Source organism: Artibeus jamaicensis, unplaced genomic scaffold (genome assembly GCF_021234435.1).
Source record: "Artibeus jamaicensis isolate MK-2021 breed Jamaican fruit bat unplaced genomic scaffold, CSHL_Jam_final contig_3205, whole genome shotgun sequence".
In the NCBI taxonomy this organism is placed as follows: Eukaryota; Metazoa; Chordata; class Mammalia; order Chiroptera; family Phyllostomidae; genus Artibeus; species Artibeus jamaicensis.
The window spans coordinates 31,558-57,215 of record NW_026521756.1 but is presented as its reverse complement, the minus strand read 5'-3'; the positions used below and the strand labels follow the sequence as shown (position 1 = coordinate 57,215).

Below are 25,658 nucleotides of genomic sequence, written 5' to 3'. Positions count from 1 at the left end.
AAATAATTAGCCAAGCTCTAGACTCCAGAATTTGAACCCAGATATAGTAAACGGGGAGATAAGACAGCTTGCCTAAGGTACTAGAACAAACCTTGTGAAGCTCCTTCACAATCATATCAAATCCTCCTTCAAGAGGAGAGCCAGACACCACTGTCACGACCAAATCCAGCTCATCACCACCACGCGCTCATCTGGTCAACCAGGATTCTTCCTTGAAAGTTTGGGGCGGGGCGGTGGGAGGGTGAGGGGAGAGATGTCCTGCCAACCTGCTACATGTCCTGCTTGTCTCTCTCAGCCACTGGTGCTCAACTGCCTGCCCACTGCGCATTTGGCAATGCCCACACATTTTTGATCATCACAAATGGAGAGGTTTGTTTCTTGCATCTAGTGGGTAAAGCCAGAGATGCAGTTATGTATCCCACAATGCACAGGACAGCCCCCAACTACAAATAATTATCCAGCCCAGAATGTCCAGAATACAGAGGGCGAGAAACCCTGCTCTAAGCAGATTACTGTAGAGTGATTCCTGAAGCAATTCCATTGTGCGATGTTTCCATGAGCATTGTATCATATCTGGGCCCCATCACCTAGGTGACCCCAGGTGTAACCTTGTTTGAAGATAAATCCACCCCACCCCCCCAAAAAAATCCTACACCAGTGAACACTTAGAAATAAATAAGAAACTCTGTGTTACCTCAAAACTGAAAAGTAAAAGAATGGTCTGGCCAAGCCTCTCCATTGAATTAGTTAGCCAGAGGGAAAATCGTCTTTAACTCACATGAAAGAATGTTCCTGCAACTGTCCTCTAGTAGAAATGTTCAAAGTTCTTGATCATTAAAAGTGTTTTAAACACACATATTAGACCAAAGCAGACAGGCACTCGTTGCAAAAAGTTATATCATCTTTAAATTGTAATCTTTCTTATGATTTGTGAAAAATAATAAATGGAAGATTTTTCAGAAATAATTTTGTTCCGCTCATTTATGAAAAACAGTTATTGCAAATCCCTGTGAGTAAATACGGATGACCAAGCATGCACAAGTCCTTTGAGTCCCACTCCCAGGTGGTGGCTCCACAGCCCCGGGAGGAACGCCCAGCGCCCCGACCTCCCACCGTGGGTTCCCCAAAACGCCCTCTCCATCTCCGCGTCCTCTCAGATTGCGGACAGAAGAGACAAAACCACGTGTGACAGGAAAATAACTGACAAGGGTCTACTCCCACTGTTCAGAAATAAACACAAATATGTATTTGATAAATAAATATTGCTTTGCCTGGCAACCAGCTTACATCAGCATCTAAAGATGAATAGTGTCTATATTCAAATGTCACTGTCTGATGTGTGTATCCCACATTTTCTACATGCCTTTGTTCCAATAAAACTGCTGTGGGTCACAAGAAAGAATATGTGAGATGCTGGGAAACAAATGAGACCCCAACCATCCTACACGAACATTCTTTAAGAAGAAGAATCAGCCGACCTGCACAAATAAACCCTGAAGGAAAGTGCCCTGGGAGGGTGTAGGGTCTCTCTCCAGTCTGAGACTCCTCCCTGGGGCAAAAGTTCACATGCTGCCTGATCAACTCAACAGGAAGGCAGTCTATATAATTCTGTTTGTGTGTTTAAAACATGAAAACTGCTTATTTAGCTTCATAATCATACTCCTCAATGTACAATGGCTCTCATTTGAGTCAGAAATATCAAGAAAGTATACTCAGAAAATACTCATGCAGTATTTTCTAAGCATTTCTTTACTTTTTTTAAATTTGACTATGGGTTTTTTAAAATATGTTTTATTGATTACAGTTGTCCCATTTACACCTCTTCATTCCCCTCCACCCTGCACACACCCTCCCCCCAAAATTCCCCTTTAGTTTATGATCATGTGTCTCAAGTTCTTTAGATTCTCTATTTCCCATACTACTCTTGCCCTCCCCTTGTCTGTTTTCTACCTACCGTCCATGCTACTTATTCTCTGTACCTTCTCCCCCTCTCTCCTCCTCCCACTCCCCTGTTGCTAACCCTCCATGTGATCTCCATTTCTGTGATTCTGTTCCTGTTCTGTTCTTTGCTTAGTTTGTTTTTGTTTTAGGTATGGTTGTTAATAACTGTGAATTTCCTGTCCTTTTCTTGTTCATATTTTTGATCTTCTTTTTCTTAGATAAGTCCCTTTAACATTTCCTATAATAAGAGCTTGTTTATGATGAACTCCTCGAATCTGACCTTATGTGAGAAGCACTTTATCTGCCCTTCCATTCTAAATGAAAGCGTTGTTGGATAGAACAATCTTCGATGTAGGTCTTTGGATTTCATGACCTGGAATACTTCTTTCCAGCCCCTTCTTGCCTGTAAGGTCTCTTTTGAGAAATCCGCTGACAGTCTGATGGGAACTCCTTTGTAGATGACTGTCTCCTTATCTCTTGCTGCTTCTAGGATTCTCTCCTTCATTTTAATTTTGGCTAATGTAATGATGATGTGCCTTGGTGTGTTCCTCCTTGGGTCCACCTTCTTTGGGACTGCCTGAGCTTCCTGGACTTTCTGGAAGTCTATTTCCTTTGCCATACTTGGGAAGTTCTCCTTTAGTATTTGTTCAAATAAGTTTTCCACTTGTTGCTCTTCCTCTTCCTCTTCTAGGACCTCTATAATTCAGATGTTGGGACGTTTAAAGATCTTCTGGAGGTTCCTAAGCCTCTCCTCATTTTTTTGAATTCTTGTTTCTTCATTCTTTTCTATTTTGTTGCTTCTTTCTCCCTTCTGGTCCACTCCATTGATTTGAGTCCCAGTTTCCTTCCCATCACTATTGCTTCTCTGTGCATTTTCCTTCATTTCACTTAGTGTAGCCTTCATTTGTTCCTCTAGTTTGTGACCAGAATCAAACAGTTCTGTGAGCATCCTGATCACCAGTGTTTTGAACTGTGCATCTGATAGGTTGGGTATCTCTTGGTTGCTTAAAAAATATTGGCTCTGGGGCTTTGATTTGTTCTTGTGTTTGAGCCACAATTTTTTGGTCTGGTCACACCTGTTATGTATGAGGGGTGGAGCCGAGGTGTTCATGGGGGCAGGGCAACCCAGTCAACCCAGGTGCTGGGTTCTGATGCTGTATGTGAGGGTGGGGTCAGAGGGAACAATGGCACTTGCTCTGCTGTCTCTTGGATTTCAGTCCTGTCTGCTCCTTCCCACAAGCAAATTAGCCCCTTCTGGTGATGGTTCCCGGGTGGGTGGGCTTGTGTACATTCTAGGACCCTGTGGGTCTCTCCAACAAACTTTCCTGTGAGGCTGGGAGTCTCTCCTGGCACTCAACCCCTGCAAGTTTTTTCAATAGATGTTTTTAGGCTTTATTTTCCTTTGCTGGGGCCCTGGGTTGTGCAGTCTGTCTCACTGCCCATTTTTTGCCTGGTTTATCTGTGCACAAACATGTGTCCACAGTCAGCCAACCGCTTTGCATGCCTCACTGGGTTGGGTCTGCTTGTTTCCTCCCGGCGCCCCAGGTCTGCCAACCTCTGCTTTTTCCTGCTCAACCCCTCTCTGCCGGCCGCTGACTCTGCCCCTCTTCCGGGTCTGGATGAACGGTTCATTGTCAGACTGCCCTACAGTTCAATTTTCTATCAGTTCTGGTTGTATTTTCGTTTCTAAATCTTTGTTGTCCTTAAATTTGGTTGTGCGAGGAGGCACAGTGTTTCAACCTATGCCTCTATCTTGGCCAGAAGTATTCTCTCTAAGCCTTTCTATATCTCTGACTCTTGAGTCTTCATTTGAGGGTGTTACCTAAATTATATAATTTAATATATAATTTTATGTTATATAAATAGCACTACTTATAGCATAAATATGTAAGAGATCCCAAGAATCAAATGTAAATTTTGAAAAGGGAAATTTATTTATTTCCATAACACAAGCTTAATGCACTTAACTGCCTAGTGAAAAACCTAAATTATTCAGAAATTTATGCTTGGTCTATATTTTAATTATTTTTTTAAAAAAAGGAACACAAATACTGTACATTTCACTAAAATTCACAAAAGTCCCATTCTAGTGGTTAATGGCAGTACATAACAAATTGGTTTTGCCGTCTACATTATATAAGATTCCCATCCGACAAGAAAAGTGTATAGAGGGAAGAGGAGAAATGGCTGGATCTTACATTTCTGGAGAAAGTGAGTGTGGCCTCAAACTGACAGCTGCTCACACAGTGTTGCTGCTTTGAATGACACCACCCCATCCTCTGCCTCAAATGTCACCTGGGCTCAGCTTACAGGGGACAATAGGGGTACAAGTTGAAGGGGGAATGGGGGAGAAACTGGGACAAGTATAATGGCATAATGAATAAAAGATTTATAGACCTTAAAAAAAGATTTATATAGCTAAGTAATCAAGGCTGTACTCATGGAGATCAATGGAATAAGACAGAGAACCCAGAAATGGACCTACACAAATATGTCAACCTACTTTTGACAAAGGTGCCAAAGTAATTCTACGAAGGAAAAACAGCCCTTTCAACAAATGGTGCTGGAGCAATCGGACATCCATGGGTATTAAATGAACCTTAACCAAAGTCTCATGCCTCATACACAAATGAATTCAAAATGGACCATGGATTTAAATGTAAAACATAAAACTATAAAGTTCTTCCAAAAAAAAAATATTCATAATCTAGGGCTAGGCAAAGAGTTCTTAGAACTGATACCATTAAAAAGAAATATGTATAAAATTGAAATCCATCAAGATTAAAAACACGGGTTGAGGAACACTGTTAAAAGGATGGAAGGCACCTACGGTGTGGTAGAAACTATCCGCAACAGCAGAAAAAGACAAATACCGTATATATGACTCACCAATCTGTGGAGTCTAAATAAATAAACAAAACAAACCCACAGACATCCACAGATCCATAGACGTATAGGGTCCAGCAGAAGTAAGGCCTGCTTGAGTGTGGTTGGTAGGGCACATGAATGTTTTGCATGAGATGGACAGCAATTTGAACATTTCATCTAAAATCTCATATGGTGTGCTCAAGTATGATACTGTCATGTTACAGAATTAAATGCTTATGATTTTGTGCTAAAAAAGCAGGGGCGTTATTTGTGCTAGACCTTGTAGAGGACAAGCTGACAGTTGCCAAAGGGGAAGGGGTAGGAGAATGAGAATTTAAAAAAACAAGAAAAGAAAATGTAGAAAATAAAGAAAAGCTAGATAAATTCATGAAGGAAAAAAAGAAAGAACTCTGGGTTCAGCTCCTGGTCAGGGCACATACATGAGACATCCAATCAATCAATCTCTTCTCCCTCCCTCTGCTCTAAAAATAAATGAACATATTCCACACCCTCAGGTAAGGATTTAAAAAAACCCTTGACAATAGTGAAAAACAAACAAGCGATTCAGTTAGAAAATGGAAAAGAGACATTTCAGCAAATAAGATATACAGATAGCAAATATCCCATGAAAAGATGTTCAACATCATTAGCCATTAGGGAAATGCAAATTAAAACCACAATGAGATATCATCATTCAGAATGGCTAAAATAAAAAACAGTGATACAAAACACTGGTGAGGATGCAGAGAAACTGTAGCATTCATGCATTATTGGTGGCACAGTTAAAGGGTACAGCCAATCTGGAAAATAGTTTGGTACTTTTTAAAGAAAACAATATATGTAACTACTACGTGTATATGACCCAGGAACTGAGCTTCCAGGCATTTTACCCCAGAGAAATGAAGATTAACATTCCCACAAAAACCTGCATACAAACATTCACAGCAAATTCATCTGTAATTGTCCCAAATTGGAAACATCTCAGACGTCCTTCGACCAGTGAATGATTAAACCCACTGTGATACAGCCATATCATGGAACACTACAGCAATAAAAAGGTACAAACTATGAATATGCACAACGACCTGGATGAATCTCCATAGAATTCCAAAACTTTACATACTGTATGATTCCATTTATATAACATTCTTGAAATTACAAAGTCACAGAAGTAGACAGCATAGCGGTGGTTGCCAGCAGTGAAGGATATGGGTGGAGGCAGGATGGAAGTGGGAATGACCATAAAAGGTCGCCCATGAAGGATCCTTGTGATGATGTACCTGTTCTATGGCTTGACTGAATTAATGGTAATTCACAGTTGTAATCAATATCATCAGAGAGTTTTACAAGATGTTATCATTGAGGGAAACTGGGTAAAGAGTACATAAGACCTCTATTATTTCTTACAACTGCATGCAAATCTACGAGTACCTCAAAGTAAAAAGTTTAATTAAAAATACTATACTAAGACCCTCACTGGTGTGGCTCAGTTGGCTAGAGCACTGTCCTGTAAACTGAAAGGCTGTGGGTTGCAGGACACAGCAATTCCTGGCCGGGACACATACCTGGGTTGCAGGTTCCGTACCTGGTCGGTGGTGCATGCAAGAGGCAACTGATCAATGTTTCCCTCACATCAATATTTTTCTCCCTCTCTCTTCCTCCCTACACATCAATGTTTGTCTCCCTCTCTCTAAAATCAATAAGCATGTCCTCAGGTGAGGATAAAAAAATACTATGCAAGAAGTATATGTGGTACATTTCCAATTTCTTATGAAAAATCAGATATATCTCTCTGGATGTTAGCATTATGGTAACTTTCTCTCTACAATTTTCTTTACTTTTCAAACTGCCTACAATGACCATGTAATGGTTTAATCATAGAAAATGTTTGCCAGAGTTCAGAAAAGAATGCTGTGGAAGGTTTCAATGAGGAGGTGGTATTTCAGGGAGACTTAAAGAATGGGCAGCATTTCAGTAAGGTAGAGGTGGGACGCTAGGTACAATCCTGGTATGATATTGTGATTTATAACTCTCTCTCTATATATATATGTCTTTCAGGCTAGAAAAATATATTTCAGATATATTTGGTCTTTGTCAACAGTTCCTGGCTCATAGCTCCCAAAACTCTCAGAATTTCCTGAGTGGTAAGAGTAATGGGAACATCTTTTATTATACTTGGTCTTTTGTCCTCAGTTCCTAAAAAAGCTTCAGAACCTCGAGGGGAAAAGGGTGTCTTACTACTCATAAGCCCTTTCCACCACAACTGGGTTTGTGTTAATGAAAGTGGCATTTGCAAATCACCTGAGGATGCAGGCTGGTTGCCAGGGAAACTTACCACAAACTGAGCTTTGGAACTTTTGGTCCTACATCTTAATTTCCAGGGAGAGAGAAGCTAGAGGATGAATCAATCACCAATGGTCAACAAGTTAATCGGTCATGCCTATGTAATGAAATCTCCACAAAATCCCAAAAGATGGGGTTCGCAGAGCTTCCAGTTTGGACCAGGACACTCCCACATGCCACCTTGCCAGGGCCCAAGCACAGAAGCTCCTTTGTTTGGGACCTTGCCCTATGTATCTCTTCATCTGTCTATGGATTCATATCCTTTGCGATAAGTCAGTAATCTAGTGAGTGAATGGGTTTCCCTGAGTTCTGTGAGCCAATCTAGCCAATTAATTAAACCCAAGCAGTAGATAGATCATGGGAATTTCTGATTTATAGTCAGTTGATCAGGAGTATGGGTAATATCCTGGACTTGTGTTTGGTATCCTAAGTTGGAGGTGGTCACTGGAACATCCAATCCATAGCATTTGGTGAGAAGAACTTGTGGGTGTCTGAGAATTGCTCATTAGTGTGGGGAAATCTACACACACACACGGAGACTGAGTCCAGGAACCCTTTAACCTGGGGGGGAAATGACATGGGGTAAAAATGACAAGGATCGGAGTCTGATGGGAGGGTGCAGGGACGTGAGGGCTCCCACTTAGCGGGGTGGCACAGCAGGCTGGGAGGACCCACGCTCACTCTTCAAAGGTAAATCTTGGCCTTCTTCCTGTAATTTTCTCCATAGAGATGAAGGAAGACGCTTAATAAATACTTCTAAAAGTAGATATTAATTTTATAGAGAAGCATTCATGGGTCAAAAAACAGGTACAGGTGCCCTTCCTCGCCAACCCACAGCAACGAGGAACACAGAGCTGCTGGCAGCTTCCCCTAAAAAACACTCCATTCAAGCTGGCTCCGCAAGTGCTTACCTCCAGTTCTGACCTGGTAACTGGCTGCTTCCAAGCCTACAAAGAAGGGAGGATGCGAGTCTAGAGCTAAGGTCTGGAGGAAAGAAGGAGAGAAAGAGCTGCTGGGGTAGACAGAATCCAGCTCTGCTGTAAATGGACTACCTGCCCTAAAGCCGCACCTGACCCAGCCACAGACCTTGGTTTCTTTGTGTACATGACGAAAAGGTTGGCTAACTCATCTCGGGCATTCGTCTGACTCTAACACTCAGTAGGCTGAGGCCTCAGGCCCAGGTCCGGCCTCACATGCTTTCACACTCCATTAGAAGCCAGCTGTCACATAAAGCTATTCCTTCTAATGTGCTTCCTTTGTCCTCACCGCTGTTTTCTTTTTTTTCTAACATAAAAACCACAAAAAGTAGAAGTAAAATACTCCTTGAACAACAGAACATAATGAAATAGCATGACCTATGAAATGAAAGCATTTCAAAAACTTAACGTGGGCAAGCGCTTACCTCCTTGTGCTTCCACCACAACCCGCCATAAGGAAACAAAAAGCCCGCCAGGCACATCCAAACAGGCCTGGTGAGGTTCAGCCAAGCTGGGCCCCCGGGAGACACTAGCACTCGAGGTAATGAGCCTACCAGAAGACCTCAAGGTGATTCTCTATTCTCTGGATTTTGACAAGAAATGGCTCCAAAGGCAAAGTTCTGAAGGACCAAGACAGACTGTGCTAGGCTCTTGCTCCTCCTTTCCAGCACTAAGTGTGAATCAGCCACTTAGTAGTGCTATTTATGGTTTTTTAACTGAACACACAACCCCCTTTCTTCCCAGACACCAAAATTGCTCCATTTACAGCTTACATATGCAAAACCATGCATACCCAATCTTCCTGTAGTTGCTGCCCTGTTCCTCATCCTCCCCAGCCTCTGACCTCTGGATTTCCGGTTCTGGTATTTATTCCTTGGTTAACATAGCTTCTAGTCCAGTCTGCTCCCTGCCCTGCTAGTCTGGGCAGAACTTACAAAGAACTGTTTCCCTCCATATCCCTGTGCAGACAGACCGACAGACAGATGCACACAAACACACACACACTCCTCTCATGTTTCAGTGTTTGGGGAAAAAAGACTTAACCAGACACCAATGAGCCTTTCTGCTCCCACTCTCATCCCACTTTAACACATTACGAACTTAGCAGGCCATGTAACTGGGATATCATTCAGGGCACCAGATTTCTCCCCCTTCCTGTTCTCTAGCTACCTCCCCATAAACTCATGACTAGCAAATAAAACTAGATGATACTTATTCCTTCTGAGGTGTCCTAGAGAGCGCACCATGCTAACACAGCTGCCTTTGTCCCACATGACCTGCTGGTCCTACCATCCACTGTTGTCAGGCCATGAAGGCTGGGGGTGGGGCTGGGCCGTGGAGAGGAGGGTCCCTGACTGATTCCCAGGTAGCCGTGGACAACCTGGGCAGTGGCTGGGCTGATGCCCTGGCAGCAGGACTCCATCCAGAGATGGGACACACTAGTTCACCCAACCAAATCTTGTTCTTCAAGGGGAACCATAAACTCTGAAAACAAAGATAATATTATTTCATTAAAGTATAGCATAATAGCAATAAAACCATTTATTATGTTTGTATATCTATATTTCCAGACTTTATGGCTGCCTGACAGTTTGAAGGTAATGACATACAGAGAAAAGTGCTTGCCCACTGGTTGAGATAAAAGTAGAATGACTATATTAATCTGTTTTGGCTGCTATAACAAAAATGCCATAGACTGAGTGGCTTACAGAACAAACATTTATTTCTTAGTTCTGTAGGCTGAGAAAACTAAGATCAAGCTGCTGGCCATTTCAGTGAGGACCCACTTCCTGGTTTGTAGACAGCCACCTTCTCTCATTATATCCTCACTTGCCCAAAAGCACGAGGGAGCTTTCTGAGGTCTCTTTCATAAGGGCATTGACTCCATTCATGAAGGTTCCACCTGCACAACCTAATCAGCTCCCAAAGGTCCCTAAACTCCACTGCACTGGGGATTAAGATTTAACATATGAATTGGGGTGGAGGCCCTGCAGCGCCCACAAACATTCAGTCTGTAGCAGACAGCTAGAGAGAAAAGAGTAGCACCCAAAAGTAAAGAAGCCATGAGTAAAACAGAACCCTAAGGAAAATGGGAGCGGGTAAGCAGCAGGGTGGAAGAAACTGACCAAGGAGGAGAAGCAAAGGTGCTGACTCATGAACTGGAAGACAACTGGGGTTACTCATGGCACTCCCAGCTGAGCCCTCAGGGGTCGCATCCCGTTTGGCAGCTCAGGACAGTCAGCACAAGCCCTCCCACAGTGAACAGCTAGACAGGCTAGGGAAAAGATAACAAGCAAAAAATGTACACACAGCTAAACTCACACCAAAAAGGAAAAGTCTCCAGTGTCAGAAATGCATAAGATATTCAAAACCAGAGCAATTAGCACAAGAGTATGTGTTAAGCATTGTAGGGTAGGAGGGAATGATGGAAGTTAGAGCCAGGAGTGTGCCAAGAAGCTTTTGTGAATATACCCCAACTGAAAGTAAACTAAAAATCACCCAGCAAGGGGGAGGGTTAACTTCTCAGGTCACTGGGTGGTGGAAAACAAAATCTCCTTTGAAGTATAAAAATACCCTAAGCCTATGCCATATGCAACTCTGATTTCCCATTCACACAACCCACTTAGTGCACAACTTCATGAGTCAAAAATTAAGAGTTATATTTGAAAAAAAATTAAGAGTTATATTTGGACCAATGATACTATCAAGGCCTCTTGAAAAGACCATGCGAAAATCTCACCAGGACATTTCAACAAACTTCATGGACTCTCCACTAAGAAGAGCTCACAATAAAATGCACTCTAAGGGAGAGTCAGCATCCGTGACAAACAGAAGGACCAATAACATCAAGAACTGAAAATAACAAAACAAACTGAAAGAGACTATGACTATAAAATGTTTAACTTTTTTTTAAATGAGAAAAATAAGAAATATTATTTAAAAGAACAAGGAAATTTTTTTTTAATTCCAGAAATGAAAGGTAAACTCATGGAAATGAAAATTTAGTGGATAAATAAAACAGTATTTTTTGTGTGAAAATGAAAACTAGTAACTTGGACAAGAAATGAAGAAATTGTCCAGAATATAGCACAGAGAGATAAAAAGACTTAAAAAAAAGAATAGGGAGGATGGGATAAAAATAGCCAATATAAGAAGAATCCACATATGAATATCAGAAATTGTAGGGGAAATGCAGAAAATAAAGTAGAAACACTATTAAAAGTCATAATTTCCATAGTTTTGTAGTGGCCTGCCCAGGAGGGAAGCTAGCCAGCAAATCAATAAGATAAATGTAATGGTTGATAGCCTGCCCAGGAGGGGAGCTAGCCGGTGGTGAGTCAACAGGATTAGGGAGAGCAAGTAACTAAGTAACTGCGGAGTAAGAACAAAGAAATTCGTATCAACTCCTATCAGCAGTTCTGCTTTCTTGCTTCTGTAAGCTGCTTCCTGCTTTTGGGCCAGAAGTAAGGGTCCGAGTGACAGACTGCCCCCCTCACCCTATATAAGCCATTACTCCCCACTGACTGGGGCCCAGAATTTGGAGACTGACTCCTCTGGGTCCAAGTGCATGAACATAAACTTCCACTCCGTACACCTGAAAGCGGCTGAGTTGTTTTCTGTAACAGTTTCACTACTGAACACTATTCAAAGAGTTAGGGTTTCCCAGATTGCATAAAAGACACTCATATGGACAATAACTGTTGAGCAAAATAAAAATAAATCCAGATCTAGCTGATTTAAACCACAGAATAGCATATACAAAGATAAAAGTAAACAGGAAATAGGCAGATTATCCACAAAAATGAGGATTATCTGACAGCAGACCTCAAGAGCAAAACAGAACCAAAATAAAAATATTATCTTCAACATGTTATGATTCTACATCCAAATAAATAGCTTTCATGACTAAATATGAACTAAAAGCACTTTCAAACACCATTTACTGAAAAAAACCTACTAAACGATAATTAATAGAACAGCAAGAAGGACTGAGTTTCGAAGGAAGGAAGAACCCTCATGAAGCAATGACAACAGATTGGAAGACATGCAAATGAATCTAAATAAGTTAATTATTAAATTAATCAACTTGGGGGAATGTTTTTCAAAAGAGGAAACTAAAATGATACTAAATAACAACAGTATGAAAGATAGGAGTTAACTGGAATTGCAGCTTTCTAAAATACCTGTATTAATCAGAAAAAAAAAAGAAAGCTATACCAGGCAAATACTAACCAAAAGAAATTTGGTATAAATGATAAAAGCTAAGGAGACTTTAGAGCAAAAAGTATTACATGAAAATAAAGAGGTCATTACCAAATGATAAAGGGAACAATTCATTATAAAAAAACAGTTCTAAATCTGTATGCATTTATATTCAAATTATGTAAAACAAAATTTGAGATTACAACAAAAAAATATAAATGGAAAATGGTAATAGATGATTTTAACATAATTTTATTCCACCCAAATAGATATATTTAGTTACAGGAAAAAAATTTAAATGCAAAATGATGAGTAATTTTAACATAACTTCATCCCAAATAGATATATTTAGCAGACAAAACAAAGCTATAAAATATATAGAAAATTTTAATAGATAATTAACATGATCTGATACATTTTTTCCAAATTGCAGCAATCCACGAGGGGACTATAAATCAAACTTATAAACACAGTAAGAAAGAAAAAACTGAATAGATGAGGGGAGAAGGGTGTAAGGGGACTAAATGGTAATGAGAAAAACACAATAAAGATTATACACTTTAAAATAAATGAATTTAAAGTAGTTATTAATTTTTAAAAGACAGAATAGAATTGAAAAGATCAGAATGTATACCATACAGCAAAGATAAGAATTATTTTTGTAAAACCTTTACATTTATATATTGGGTAATGATACAAAATGTACTTCTTGCTGTGGGTTAAAGTTTGAAATTTTTCAATCTAATGAATTTAAAGTCCTCGCCCCAAAACTGGAGCACTCAAGAAATACTACAAAACTGACCATTTACCAGGCACAAAAGGAGACTCAACCAAACCCACAGAATCAGTCCCATATCCTAACTGGAGATGAAAGGTCCTACAAGAGCTACCTGACTGCTAGTTGGTTCCCGGAGGTTCCATTCAACAATCCCAGGGACGGGGTGAGGGGTAAAGGCAGTCAAAAGGTATGAACTTCTAGATGCAAAACAAGTAAATCGTGAGCATGTAACTAACATACAGCACGGTGACTAAAGTCAGTAACACTGTATTGTATATTTGGAAGTTGCTAAGAGAGTAGATCTGAAAAGTTCTCATCACAAGCAAACTGAAACATTCATAACAGTATAGGATGTTGGATATGACCTAGAACTATGGTGGTCATTTTGCAATATATACAAAGAGAATCATTACGCTGTAGATCTGAAAACTAGTATAATGTTAATGTTAATTCTACTTCACAAGAATAAAACAGAACACCAACCCTAGTTCCTTGGAGTGATGCAGAACAAATCTCTGTGCCTTGCAAGTGCCAACTAAGTTGGTATTTATTTATGTTTAGCATGTAATAAGTACTCAAAAATTTTGGTAGAAAAAATATTTTAGTAGAAAGAAATGTTGCTAGGTAGAAGCACTTGGGCAATCTTTGAGAAGTTGAAACTGAGCTAAGGTTAACAATTTTTAACCTTCTGAGATATTCCATCATAGAGTTGAATACTACAAGAAATACATAACAACCCCCCAACAACCCCCCAAACAGGCAAAATTCTTTGAGCTTACGCAAGTGGAGGGGTGTTTGGGCGCATGGACCATGGTGTGAACAAGCCAGGCACATGAAGCAAGCAAGCAAGCAAAGGGAAGGGACAATTTAAATGGGCTAATATCACAGCCCTTTTTAATCACCTCATCTGTCACTGAAGAAGTAACTTTTCCTACACACTCCTCTATTAGCTCAAAGAGGATTACAGGTCACAGTCTCTTCTCATCTTTCTCAACTGCCTTTTATTTCGCTGCAGGGTTTAGAGCCATGGTGTGGGAAACCCAGCTGGGAGACAGAGCTAGGCGGGCAAGAAAAGGTCCTCTGGTCATGTTAAAGAGTTAACCAGGGGCGTCCAACCCACAGCCCACAAGCCACATGCAGCCCAGGACAGCTGTGAATGTAGCCCAACACAAAATCATAAATTTACTTAAAACACTACTCAGTTTTATTACTTAGATATGTACATTTTCTACATTAGTAGTCACAAACTTGGGACCTGCTTGACAATTTTCAGAGATTACTGAAAGGGCCACTGCATAATTAGGTTATTATGTGAAGACTTTTTTGCTTATCTGTGATGGCAGGTATCACGAAGATTATGTACAGACCTTTTATCTGCTCATCAGTTTTCATTAGTGTTTGTATATTTATAATGTGTGGCCCAAGACAACTCTTCTCCCAGTGTGGGCCAGAGACGCCAAAAGGTTGGACACCCCTGAAATTGGGAACCAGAGTGAGTCTGTCTAGTTTAAGCAGAGAGTAACACAGATCTGGGGGCGATTTATAAGATAAAACAAAAAAGGAGAGACTAGAAGTAGCAAATGGCTTTATGGTGGAGATTGCATAGCATCATCCCTCAAATACTCATTTGAGAGGACACTGATAAAATACATGGATAGAATAAAGAGAGTAAAAAGCTTTAATTCGTGTTAAAAGTAACCATTTTAAACATAAAATTCAGAGGCATTTAGTACACTCACAGTGTTGTACAACCATCACCTTGATCTAGTTCCAAACATTTTCATTATTCAAAAGGAAACCCACGCTCATTAAGCAGTCAGTCCCCCTTCTCTCTCCTCAGGCCCTGGAAACAACTAACCTTTTTTCTGACTCTATAGATTTAAGTAGCCTGGATATTTCCTATAAATGAAAGCATGGAATATGTCTGACTCCTTTTACTTAGCCTATTTTTGAGGTTCATCCATTTTATGGCACGTATTGGTGAGAAAGAAAATTTCTAAGGCTGCAAAAACAAGGAACAGTTGACCCTTAAGCACCAGCAGGTAATTGAGGGTGAGGAGCAAGAGATACAAGATCAATCACAGTCACTTAAACCTGGGTGACTAAAAGGACAGTGGCACCATTAACCCAACTGGGAAAAAGAAGAAGGCATGAGTGGAGGTCATAAGTGGTAAGTCTGCTTCTGACACAATGAGTTTGAAGTGCTGGGAGAAATCATCGTGGACAAGTCCACCAGCTGAAAATACTCTGCAGGTTAAGAGAGCTGCAGAGGCACCAAGACGTGCTGTCTTACTGCCTGAGGCCAAGAGGGACATACATACACCTGCAGCTACTTCTGTCATGCAGAGACACGCACGAACTGTGCTTGCCTTTTTCCGAAGTGATGTGTCCATTTACAAAACTCTGGAGGTGAACAATAACAAGCAAAGTTCAGGAAAGAGAAATATTATCCTCACCCTAGAGCAAAATTCATGGCGTATTTTGTTCTGGCTTTCATAAAAAGAACCCATTCACTGAGACCACTGCTGGCATTTTCCAGTAAATACCTCCTCCACCACTTCTGAACCTTATCGCTAGGCTCCATCATTCTCTGCTTCCAGCACAGTCTGCCAGCGCCTGACCCTCCTCAGACTCCTGTCAGTTTTACGATTCATTTAGAACAGTGATTTTAAACCGTTTCAATCTCATTAAACACATAAGCTAATTCCTAAAATTCTGCAGCACACCAACAAACACATTTTTGCCAATCTGACAAAAAAATATATAATTTTGATCAATTTACAAAAAAAGATAGTGACTACCTACCCTTTTTGCTCCAAAGTGACTTTTTAAAAACCTATCCTTGCATATAAGGATTTCTGGTACCAAGAATTATCCAATCAGATACACACACAAGTAGCCTGACCAATGAGATGCAAGTCTATTATATGACCTATATATTTATGGCTCCTGACAGGGCATTCACACCAATGGCTTTTGTTGTGTTGGCTCTTGTCATTGTTTTTATTTGACAACCTAAGGGAAAAGAGGTCTGTACCCCTAACTAAATAGTCAGGTACTACATGTTTTAAAAATTCTTGTGGCACAGCACAAGAAAATCACCAGTTGAAAATCACTGGTTTAGAAGTTTGGTGTAAATATGCAGCCCCAGCCCTGACTGGTGTGGCTCAGTAGGTTGGATATCATCCCACAGACTGAAAGGTCATGGGTTCAATTCCTGGTCAGGGTACATGCCTGGGTTACAGGTCAGGTTCTTGGTTGGGGGTGTGCAAAAGGCAACCAATGTCTCTCTCACACATCAGTGTTGCTCTCCCTCTCGTTCTCCCTCCCTTCCCTTCTCTTTAAACATAAATAAATAAAAATCTTTTTAAAAAATGCAGCCCCACCAGTCTGACTGTAATTCTGGAGATGAAACACTTCTTTTGTCCCCATTGGGCAATCCCTCCCTGAGTAACTTTCACCCACAAAGGAAGGGAGGGGCTGACCCCTCTACCTTCTCTCCTCATATCCAGCCCGAGCCGCCACCACAGCTTTGAAGAGCCTTGCCTCACACTCGCCTGGCTTGGAATGGCAAGAGCAATAGTAATCATTTCTTTCCTGGAAAAGCTACTGCTCATGATTTGATGCCAAGTCCTAGACAAGTCCATTTAAATGTGTGCAAAAGAATTTTTGCTTGCTTAAAATGTATGTATTTATTTACCTATGTGCATATGATTTATATATTTATATACACACATATATACATAACATTTATAAAATAAACTTCTAAGTTGTTTTCCATACCCTCAAGGTCAGGATCAAACGAGAAGTGTTGAGGGGGAAAAAACCCATTATGGCATACCTTCTAGTAGACTTAGATCAAAGGAAAAAGATGAAGGTAAGTACTAGGAAAAGTACAGGGATAAGAGATCCACAGAGGAGAAATTCCTTCAGTCTGGGGGTAAGTACGTGTGTAAGGTAAGGGGCAAGGGTTACCCAGAATGAAAGAACACTGTCCGCATCTACCTCTCTATGAAGCTCAGAGTCCCCCAGGCGAGCTGCAGTCACCACAGAGCCACCTTCTCACTCTCCTTCACCCCCTCACCCAACAAGTCCCAACAATGCCTATATGCCAGGCACTGTTCTAGGCACAGAGACACCAGTGAACCAGAAACAAAAAGACCCTCCCAGACCACAGGGCTCAAGTTCTAGAGGGGCATTAAATTAGTGAAGGGGTGGGGGATAGCAACGAAAAAAAAAACAACCCTTTCAGATAAGTGGTGACAATATACCCATAGTTTACCCAAATCCATGATGTATCAGATGAGAAGGCAGATGGCCAGGGATTGGGACAACTTAAGATGTAAGTGTTGAGGAGAGGCTGGGTGAAGTGTGACATCAGCACAGACCAGACTTGGGGGGGGGGGGGGGGGAATCAGGTCCCAGCATTGGCTCCTTAATGTAATTTGTTTTGTTGTCCACATGCCCAACTGTAAACACCCTGGGAGCAAGGCCTGGCGCCTCGTACAGGGCCTGAATCAAGTTGAGTAGATGGATGGTTTCTAACCAAGGCTGTTAGCAGGTAACATGCTGGCTTTAACAATCATCTTTCATTTTTAACCATCATTTTAAAGCCTTCAACAACAGTTTTTCATTTCATCAATATGTAATATATTTTCCAAGAAAATACTCAGCTTTAATCTTGTTATAGAAGTCAACAACAAAATGGGATTTGCATTACTATATACAAATGAGTATATACATACATATATATTCATATAGTTTCATTTTCTAGACCACATTGCTAGGATACAAAATTTTTAAAATGTATATTGATATCATACTTTTTCATGCATATTTAAATCATACTGGCTGTTAACAGGTACAGGCAGCATATACAGATCTGTTTACACAGCTTTAAAACCATATTTTCTGGAAAGTGCCACACTTTCAAGAAAAAAGCTACCATTTAACGTTGTATTCTAGTAATAATATACAACATTTGGACACATTAAAAAAATTCTTGGCCATCCGGCAAGATTAAGGCATAGGTAAATACACTTTGCCTCCTCAATCAATCAAAAGAAGGACAACAACGTTTAAAAACAAAAAATAACCAAACTGGCAGAAAATCGAACTATACGGAAGTCTGACAACCAAGGAGTTAAAGAAGAACCCAGTAGAAGGGGCACAGATGGGCAGCCGTGGTGGGAGAGGACTCCCAGCAAGGCAGCTGCTGGAGGACAGAGTGGGCTGTCCCACATCTGTGTGCAGATAAACTGAGAGGAACAACTGCGGAGCGAGACAGACCACACAACCCAGGGTTCCAGTGCGGGGAAATAAAGCCTCAAACCTCTGACTGAAAAATACCTGTGGCAGTTGAGGTGACGGGAGAAACTCTCAGCCTCACAGGAGAGTTCATTGGAGAGACCCACAGGGGTGTAGAATGTACACAAACCCACCCACACATGAATCAGCACCAGAAGGGCCCAATTTGCTTGTGGGTAGCAGGGGAAGTGACTGAAAGCTGGCAGAGAGCTGAACAAGTGGCATTGTTCCTTCTCAGACCTCGCCCCCCCCATATTGCACCACAACACAGAGACATGGGTTGCCCCACCCTGGGGAATACCTAAGGCTCCTCCCACTACAACGTAACAGGTGTGCTGAGACAAAAAAATATGGCCCAAACGAAAGAACATATTAAAGATCCAAAAATAGAACTAAACAATGAAGAGATAGCCAACATATCAGATGCCAAGTTCAAAACACTGGTAATCAGGCCCTGGCCAATGTGACTCAGTGGATTAAGTGTGGGCCTGAAAACCAAAGTGTTGCCAGTTCAATTCCCAGTCAGGGCACATGCCTGGTTTGCAAGCCAGGTCCCCAGTGGGGGCGCACAAGAGGCAACCACACACTGATGTTTCTCTCCCTCTCTTTCTCCTTCCCTTCTTCTCTCTCTAAAAAATAAGTATGTAGAACCTTTAAAATAAAAAAATTTAACACTGGTAATCAGGATACTCACAGAAGTGGCTGACTGTAGTTGTAACACTTAGGAAGACATGAAGACTATGAAATATAAAATTAAAAAATATACAAGGAACCAACAGTGAAAGGAAGGAAACCAGGACTCAAATCAAGAATTTGGAATAGAAGGAAAAAATAAAACATTCAACCAGGACAGAATAAAGAAACAAGAATTCAAGAATTCAAAGAAAATGAGGAGAGGATTAGGAACCTCCGGGAAAACTTGAAACTTTCCAACATCTGAATCATAGGGCTGAAGGAGAAGAGAAAGCAAGAAATGGAAAACTTATTTGAAAAAATAATGAAGGAGAAATTCCCCAATCTGGCAAAGGAAACAGACTCCCGGGAAGTCCAGGAAGCTCAGAGTCACAGAGAAGTTGGACCCAATGAAGCACACAGCAAGGCACATCACCATTAAGTTACCCAAGATGAAAGATAAAGAGAGAATTCTAAAAGAAGCTAGAGAAAAGGAGACAGTTACCCACAAAGGAGTCGCCATAGAACTATCAGCTGATTTCTCAAAAGAAACCTTGCTGGCAAGAAGGGGCTGGAAAGAAGTATTCAAAGTCATGAAAAGACCTACATCCAAGATTACTCTATCCAGCAAAGCTATCTATCATTTAGAATGGAAGGGCAGATAAAGTGCTTCCCAGATAAGGTCAAGTTAATGGAGTTCCTCACCACCAAATGCTTATTATATGAAATGTTAAAAGGACTTATCTAAGGAAAAGAAGAAGATCAAAACTATGAACACTAAAATGACAACAAACAACCATCAACAACTGAACCTAAAAAAGAACAAAAACAAAAAGAAACTAAGCAAATGACTAAAACAGGAACAGAATCACAGAAATGCAGAATACATGGAGGGTTATCAGCAGGGAGGGTACAGGGTAAATAGAGGCAATCTGGCTTCCTCACCCAGGCGTCTGGGTAGCTAAGCAAATCAGTGTTCCCAGAGCCTTGAAGAGACCTAATAAGTGTCCTCATAGCCTTGAGACTGGGTCCAATAAACTGTTCCCATAACATGAAGGGAACTCGCATGCACAGAATTATGTTATGTTGTGTAATTTCTGACATCTTGCCAGCCTTGTTCCCCTCTAGTACTTAAACAGGTAGGGACTCCCTGCTGGGGCGATGACAATGATGAGAAACACATGCAAGGGGACAGGAGCCATGGTGAGTGCCACACTGAGGAGCAAGGGCAATGATATGAGACACACAGATAGACACACAGCTTGCAGTGTGTGGCTTGCCCACCCATGAATAAAGGCATGTCAGACGTACCAACGGCTCCGTGAATATTATTCTGTCTGTGCGAATACCATGGACCTGCCTGGCCTTGAAGGGTTGCAACACAGAGGGGGTGGGGGAAGAATGGGGGAAAAGGTGCAAGGAATAAGAAGCATGAATGCTAGGTGCAAAGTAGACAGGAGGAGGTTAAGAACAGTATAGGAAATGGAGCAGCTGAAAAACTTATATGTACGAGCCATGGACATGAACTAAGGAGAGCGGAATGGTGGTTGGAGGGGGTTTGCAGGGCAGAGGGAGAATAAAGGGGAGAAAAAATGGGACAAGTGTAATAGTATAATCAATAAAACATATTAAAAACAAATTAATGGCCAGCTCATCCTAATGGAAATTATTAAAATAGCTTCAGACGAGGGTTCAACAAGCCTTTTCTATGAAGGACCAGATAGCAAATATTTTAAGCCTTACAAGCACCATTCAGTCCTTGTCATATAGTCTTCCTTGGTTTTCTTAAGTCTATTCTGGGTGGTAGTGATTGTCTTACAATGCTATAAGAAAATGTGAAAACCATTCTCACTTCCAGGCCACACATACAGACCGCAGTTTGCCCCAAACCTGCTCTGAACCATAATAATGGTACACCTGAAGTCCCAAGTTCCTCACAATTAAACCCAAAGGAGAAATCCCCAAACATGTCCAGATTACCTCTTTCAATCTCTCCAGCTCATTTTGTAGAGCCTGTTTGGATATTTCCACTTCAATCACCTGCTGTCGGAGCGTTTCATTTTCATCTTCGGCTTTAGCACGCTTTTCTTCCACAGCTTCAAGTTCATGGTGCAATCTGACAGATACATCTTTGGCTACCTGCAGGGACAGTCATCAGGATATGAAGGTTTCTGTATGCCACGGCTACATTCAAACAACTTCTCAGACAGAATCACTGAATGACAATGGCATTATGCCAGAGACCAAAGACCTTCGCAAATATTAACAAACTTATTTTTAAAGAAGGGTACTAGTTTTAACTGTTATGTCCACATTATGAGGAAGAATACAAGTTTTATATGAACTAAAATGCCTCTTTAGCCCTGGGTGGTGAAGATCAGTGGATTGAGCATTCTCCCTCAAGGCAAAAGGTCGCTGGTCCGATTCGCAGTCAGGGCTCATGCCTGGATTTTGGGTTCAGTCCCATGTTGGGGCACATGCAAGAGGCAACCAACTGATGTTTCTCTCCCTTTCTTTCTCCCTACCTTCCCCTCTCTCAGAATAAATAAATAAATTTTTTTTAAACTTTAAAAAAATAAAATGCCACTTTGGATAGCCTTACTTTCTTACAGGATATCATCAAGAATGTTAATTCCGCTCAGGTACAGATGCTTAAAGAGATAAATTTGAAATAATAGTAATCATAATAAAAACAGATATTTCACATGGACGACAGTGTGGTGATCGCTAGGGGGGTGGGGGGCATAAGAGGACTAAATGGTGATGGAAAAAATACAATAAAGATTAAAATTTTTAAAAAAACATAAGTATTTCTGTTCCAAAGGTAATACTAAACATATATGCTAAAAAACAAAAACAAAATAATTCTGTAGTAGATATTTAATGTAGTCGTTTTAAACTGTCTCCTGTGTTAAAATTCTTGAATATGAAAAGCAGTTAAACATTTTTACTTTGTAAAATGAAATGAGATTTTGCAAAAGAAATATAAATCATCCTTATATCACACCGAATGACATTTTGTAAGTGGTTTATAAAGTTGATAGAATTACAAAGATTCTTTTCCTGCTATCACAATGAAAGGCTAAATGAGGTTTTATAAAGACTCCCATAATAAGGAAGACATCATGCATAATTCATCTCTAGATGAATGGGCTGATAACTGGGGCATGAGAGAACCCAAGATGCCCAAGGAGAGAGCAAATGATTGAAGTCTAGGATTTCTGCATCTCATTCCCACTTCTGTTGATGCTTCTCAAGATACTTCAATAGTCACTTATGATCCTATTTCTCCTTCAGTTAAATCAGAACTACACTAGACAAGTCTCATTTGGATTATGGTAATTTTAGGTTTTCTACATCCTAGAAAGTAAAATAACAATAAAAATGTTAAGTGATTATGATCAATTCTTAAAAGTGGTCTTTGACTATAACTGAATTGATAATCAACAGATTTTTTAAATGCTTCAGATATTTAGGAGTTTCTGTATAATTTCTATACAATTGCCAGGTATTAATTATTTTTTATTATAGATCTATTATTATGATTTCTTTTCGCTCTTTTTTTTTAAGTTTGAAGATTCCAGTTCATATGACAGATTTAAATCTTGGGGTATCTATGACATGACTACACATAACCTATGAATCTTTGTTCATAAATTGTACAAAAAATGTTCATGTTAAAATCTGTTGAGAGAAAGAGAGAAGCACCAACAGAACTCAGGACTCCATGGAAGTGGGGTAGGAAGGCTGCGGTTTCAGACCTGTGACCGCATCGCAGCCGCTCTTTCCGAGAATGCACGTCCCATTGGCCCCACTCACTCACCTTCAAGTCCTGTTCCAGACTTCGAATAAGCTCGCTGTCCACTTGACCAGTCTCTGCCACTTTCAGACTTTTTTGTTCGGCTTTCCTGAGGCGGTACTGCAGGATTCGGCAGTTTTTATTAGCACGGTCCAGTTCTCGCCGAAGTTCCTGCAGCTGGTAAACATCTTCCTCTAAGTAACTGTCCCTCATCTCTTCCATTTCAGCCCGGAGTTCATCCAGCTCATCCTACACAAGACAGAGTAGATTTATAAACCAAGTACATGGTAACAAGCACGCCTCTCCTCCGCCCTGCTAATTGATACTAACTATCAACTACCCCCCCACCCTGCTAAATGATACTAAATATTAACTACATGTCCACTAACTCATTGGCTTATGGCCACACCTGTCTGATATGGTGCAGGGACCTCTGGAAATTCTTACATGAGAGAATATCACCAGATGTCTGTTCCAATATTATGGATCCAGAAACTAAAATCCAGCCTGGATTATTCACTGTAGCCTATCAATATTTATTCCATTTCCAACATTTCTTTCCTAATCACAATCATGAATGAAATAATTTTAGATAATTAAACTTTTAGATTCAAACCAAACATTAAACCTGTCCCTAAGGCACAGTCTACATTCAAAGGTGAGTCAGACAGACCTTGCCTTCAAAGCATGTGAACTTTTGTGAAGTTGTAACTGTGAACTGCCCTGAAAGTACAGCAAACCTGCCAATGTCTCTAAGATTCCACAATGCAAATCTCAGCACTGACATTGTGAGACGTCTCGCAATTCTGAAGAGAGAACCTTTTGTATTGTTTGAAATCACCCTTATATCACACACAGGGTTTGCTTTTTTAAATTCATCTATCTTATTTCCCACCTCCATTTTACTCTGCCGACAATATGAGGCCCCTCTAGGTACAAGAAAAACCCAGGTCATGACACTGGCTCCCCTCCTCCATTCCTCCTGTTCCACAGCCAATCCGGTGCGTCAGCTCAAGGTCAAAATACTTGTGGGTGCTCTCCTCCCAAGGACCATGCCCTCCACCCAGCTCAAGCGGCAGCTGTACAACAGGTAAGTTCATCACATGGAACCCCGGTTCCCCCCTCACACTCTCTTCCTCTGTAGTTCGTTCTCTCCCCACAGAGTTCTTTTTAATATGTAACTCAACCTCCTCCCATACTCAAACCCTCCAGGGGCTTCCCATCACACCCCAAAACTCTTCAAAGGCCTCCCCAGGACCCCTGAGGCGCCCCCTTCTTCTCTGGTCCCACAGGGCAGAGGAGTGCTCCAGGCCCTTCACGTACCATGCCCTCTGCCCTCTGCCCTCTGCCCTCTGCGCTCCTCCCAGCACTCTGCAAAGCTCCTGTCTCATAATTTGGAGGGCACGCAGTGCATTTGCTGACCACCTCACCATGCCCCAACCCCAGTGGCTGCCATCCCTTGCTTGCTCTATTTTCTTCCACCTCTTAATGACTGTCGATCTATCATCAGTGGGCTATACGAAAAGGTAAGCTCCATGAGGGCAGACACGTTGAGTATCTTGTTCCTCTTTGCACTCACAGCACCCAGAGCAGTATACACCCTACAGCAGGCCCTCAATAAAGATTTGTGGAATGAACACATTAACGCCAGTCAACACAGAGAAAGACCACATCATAAAAATAACCAAAACCAGACACAACTGCCCCTTTGCTTTCTTCCAGTCTTGTAGCCTAATTATAAAACAAATTTTCCCAAGCTCCTACACATGGCTACAATATGTGGGATATAAATTCTACTGAAGCCCTAGCTAGGTGGCCTGGTTGGCTGGAGAGTCACACCAAAAGGTTGTGGGTCGGTTCCCAATCAGGACACTATGTACATTGTGGGTTTGATCCCTGGTAGGGGCACGAACAGGAGGCAACCCATCCGTGTTCCTCTCACACAGATGTCTCTCCCTCTCTCTGTCTCTTGTTCTCTCTCTATCCCCCCTTCCTCTTTTTTTTAATACTAAATCACTACTAAGTTTTATTTTAATCTTTTACTTATTTATTTATTTTTAGAAAACAGGAGGGACAGAAACAACGATGTGTGCTTGCTTCTTGTGTACCCTCTGCTGAGGACCTGGCCATAACCCAGGCACGTGCCCTAGACTGGGAATCGAACTGGGGGCCATTTATTTCACAAACTGGCACTCAATCCACTGAGCCACACCTGCCAGGGTCTCTCCCTTTTACTTTCTCTAAAATCAATACACATACCCTTGGGTGAGATTTAAACATTTAAATTCTACTGAAGTATTATAAAATATTTTAACAAGGAGAAATTTAGATAGGAGATTAAGGAAAGCATGCAAGAATTTTCTTGATTCATTTCATAATGATTTAAATGCCTCAAGAACAGGATACATTCAGTCATTCCCATTTGCTTTCTTCAATCAATATCGAGGCTTAAGGGTGGGGAGGGGGGTAAATTCTATAAAACTTCACCCTAAATTGTCAGCTCTCCTCCTACCATTCCGTTTGCTTCTGGATTCTCACCACTGTTACCACTCTTGCTAATCTTGCGTTTGTTCCTAAAACTGAGGATTCACTTACAATAAAACACAGAACTTCCCAATATCAGAATTCAGGTAGATAAGAAATTCAACAGAAAGAAACCTCCTAAAGAGTATTTTTATCCTGGACTTCCGGCCAAGATGGAGGCATAGGTGGAAACACTGTGCCTCCTCGCACAACCAAATTTAAGGACAACAAAGATTTAGAAACAAAA

At 41.0% G+C, this 25,658-nt stretch overlaps 1 protein-coding gene across 9 annotated transcripts in view; it reads right to left on the bottom strand.

Annotated features, from left to right (window-relative positions):
- MTCL1 (microtubule crosslinking factor 1) overlaps nucleotides 1-25,658 on the bottom strand; it is a 140,320-nt gene that overhangs the window by 100,435 nt on the left and 14,227 nt on the right. For all 9 annotated transcript variants that reach the window (XM_053663534.1, XM_053663536.1, XM_037147470.2 and 6 more), the window contains exons 2-3: nucleotides 22,913-23,137; nucleotides 21,070-21,228 (exon numbers count right to left, since the gene is read on the bottom strand). In XM_053663534.1, coding sequence (XP_053519509.1) covers nucleotides 21,070-21,228; nucleotides 22,913-23,137 — 384 coding nt within the window. The remainder of the gene's footprint in view (nucleotides 1-21,069; nucleotides 21,229-22,912; nucleotides 23,138-25,658) is intronic.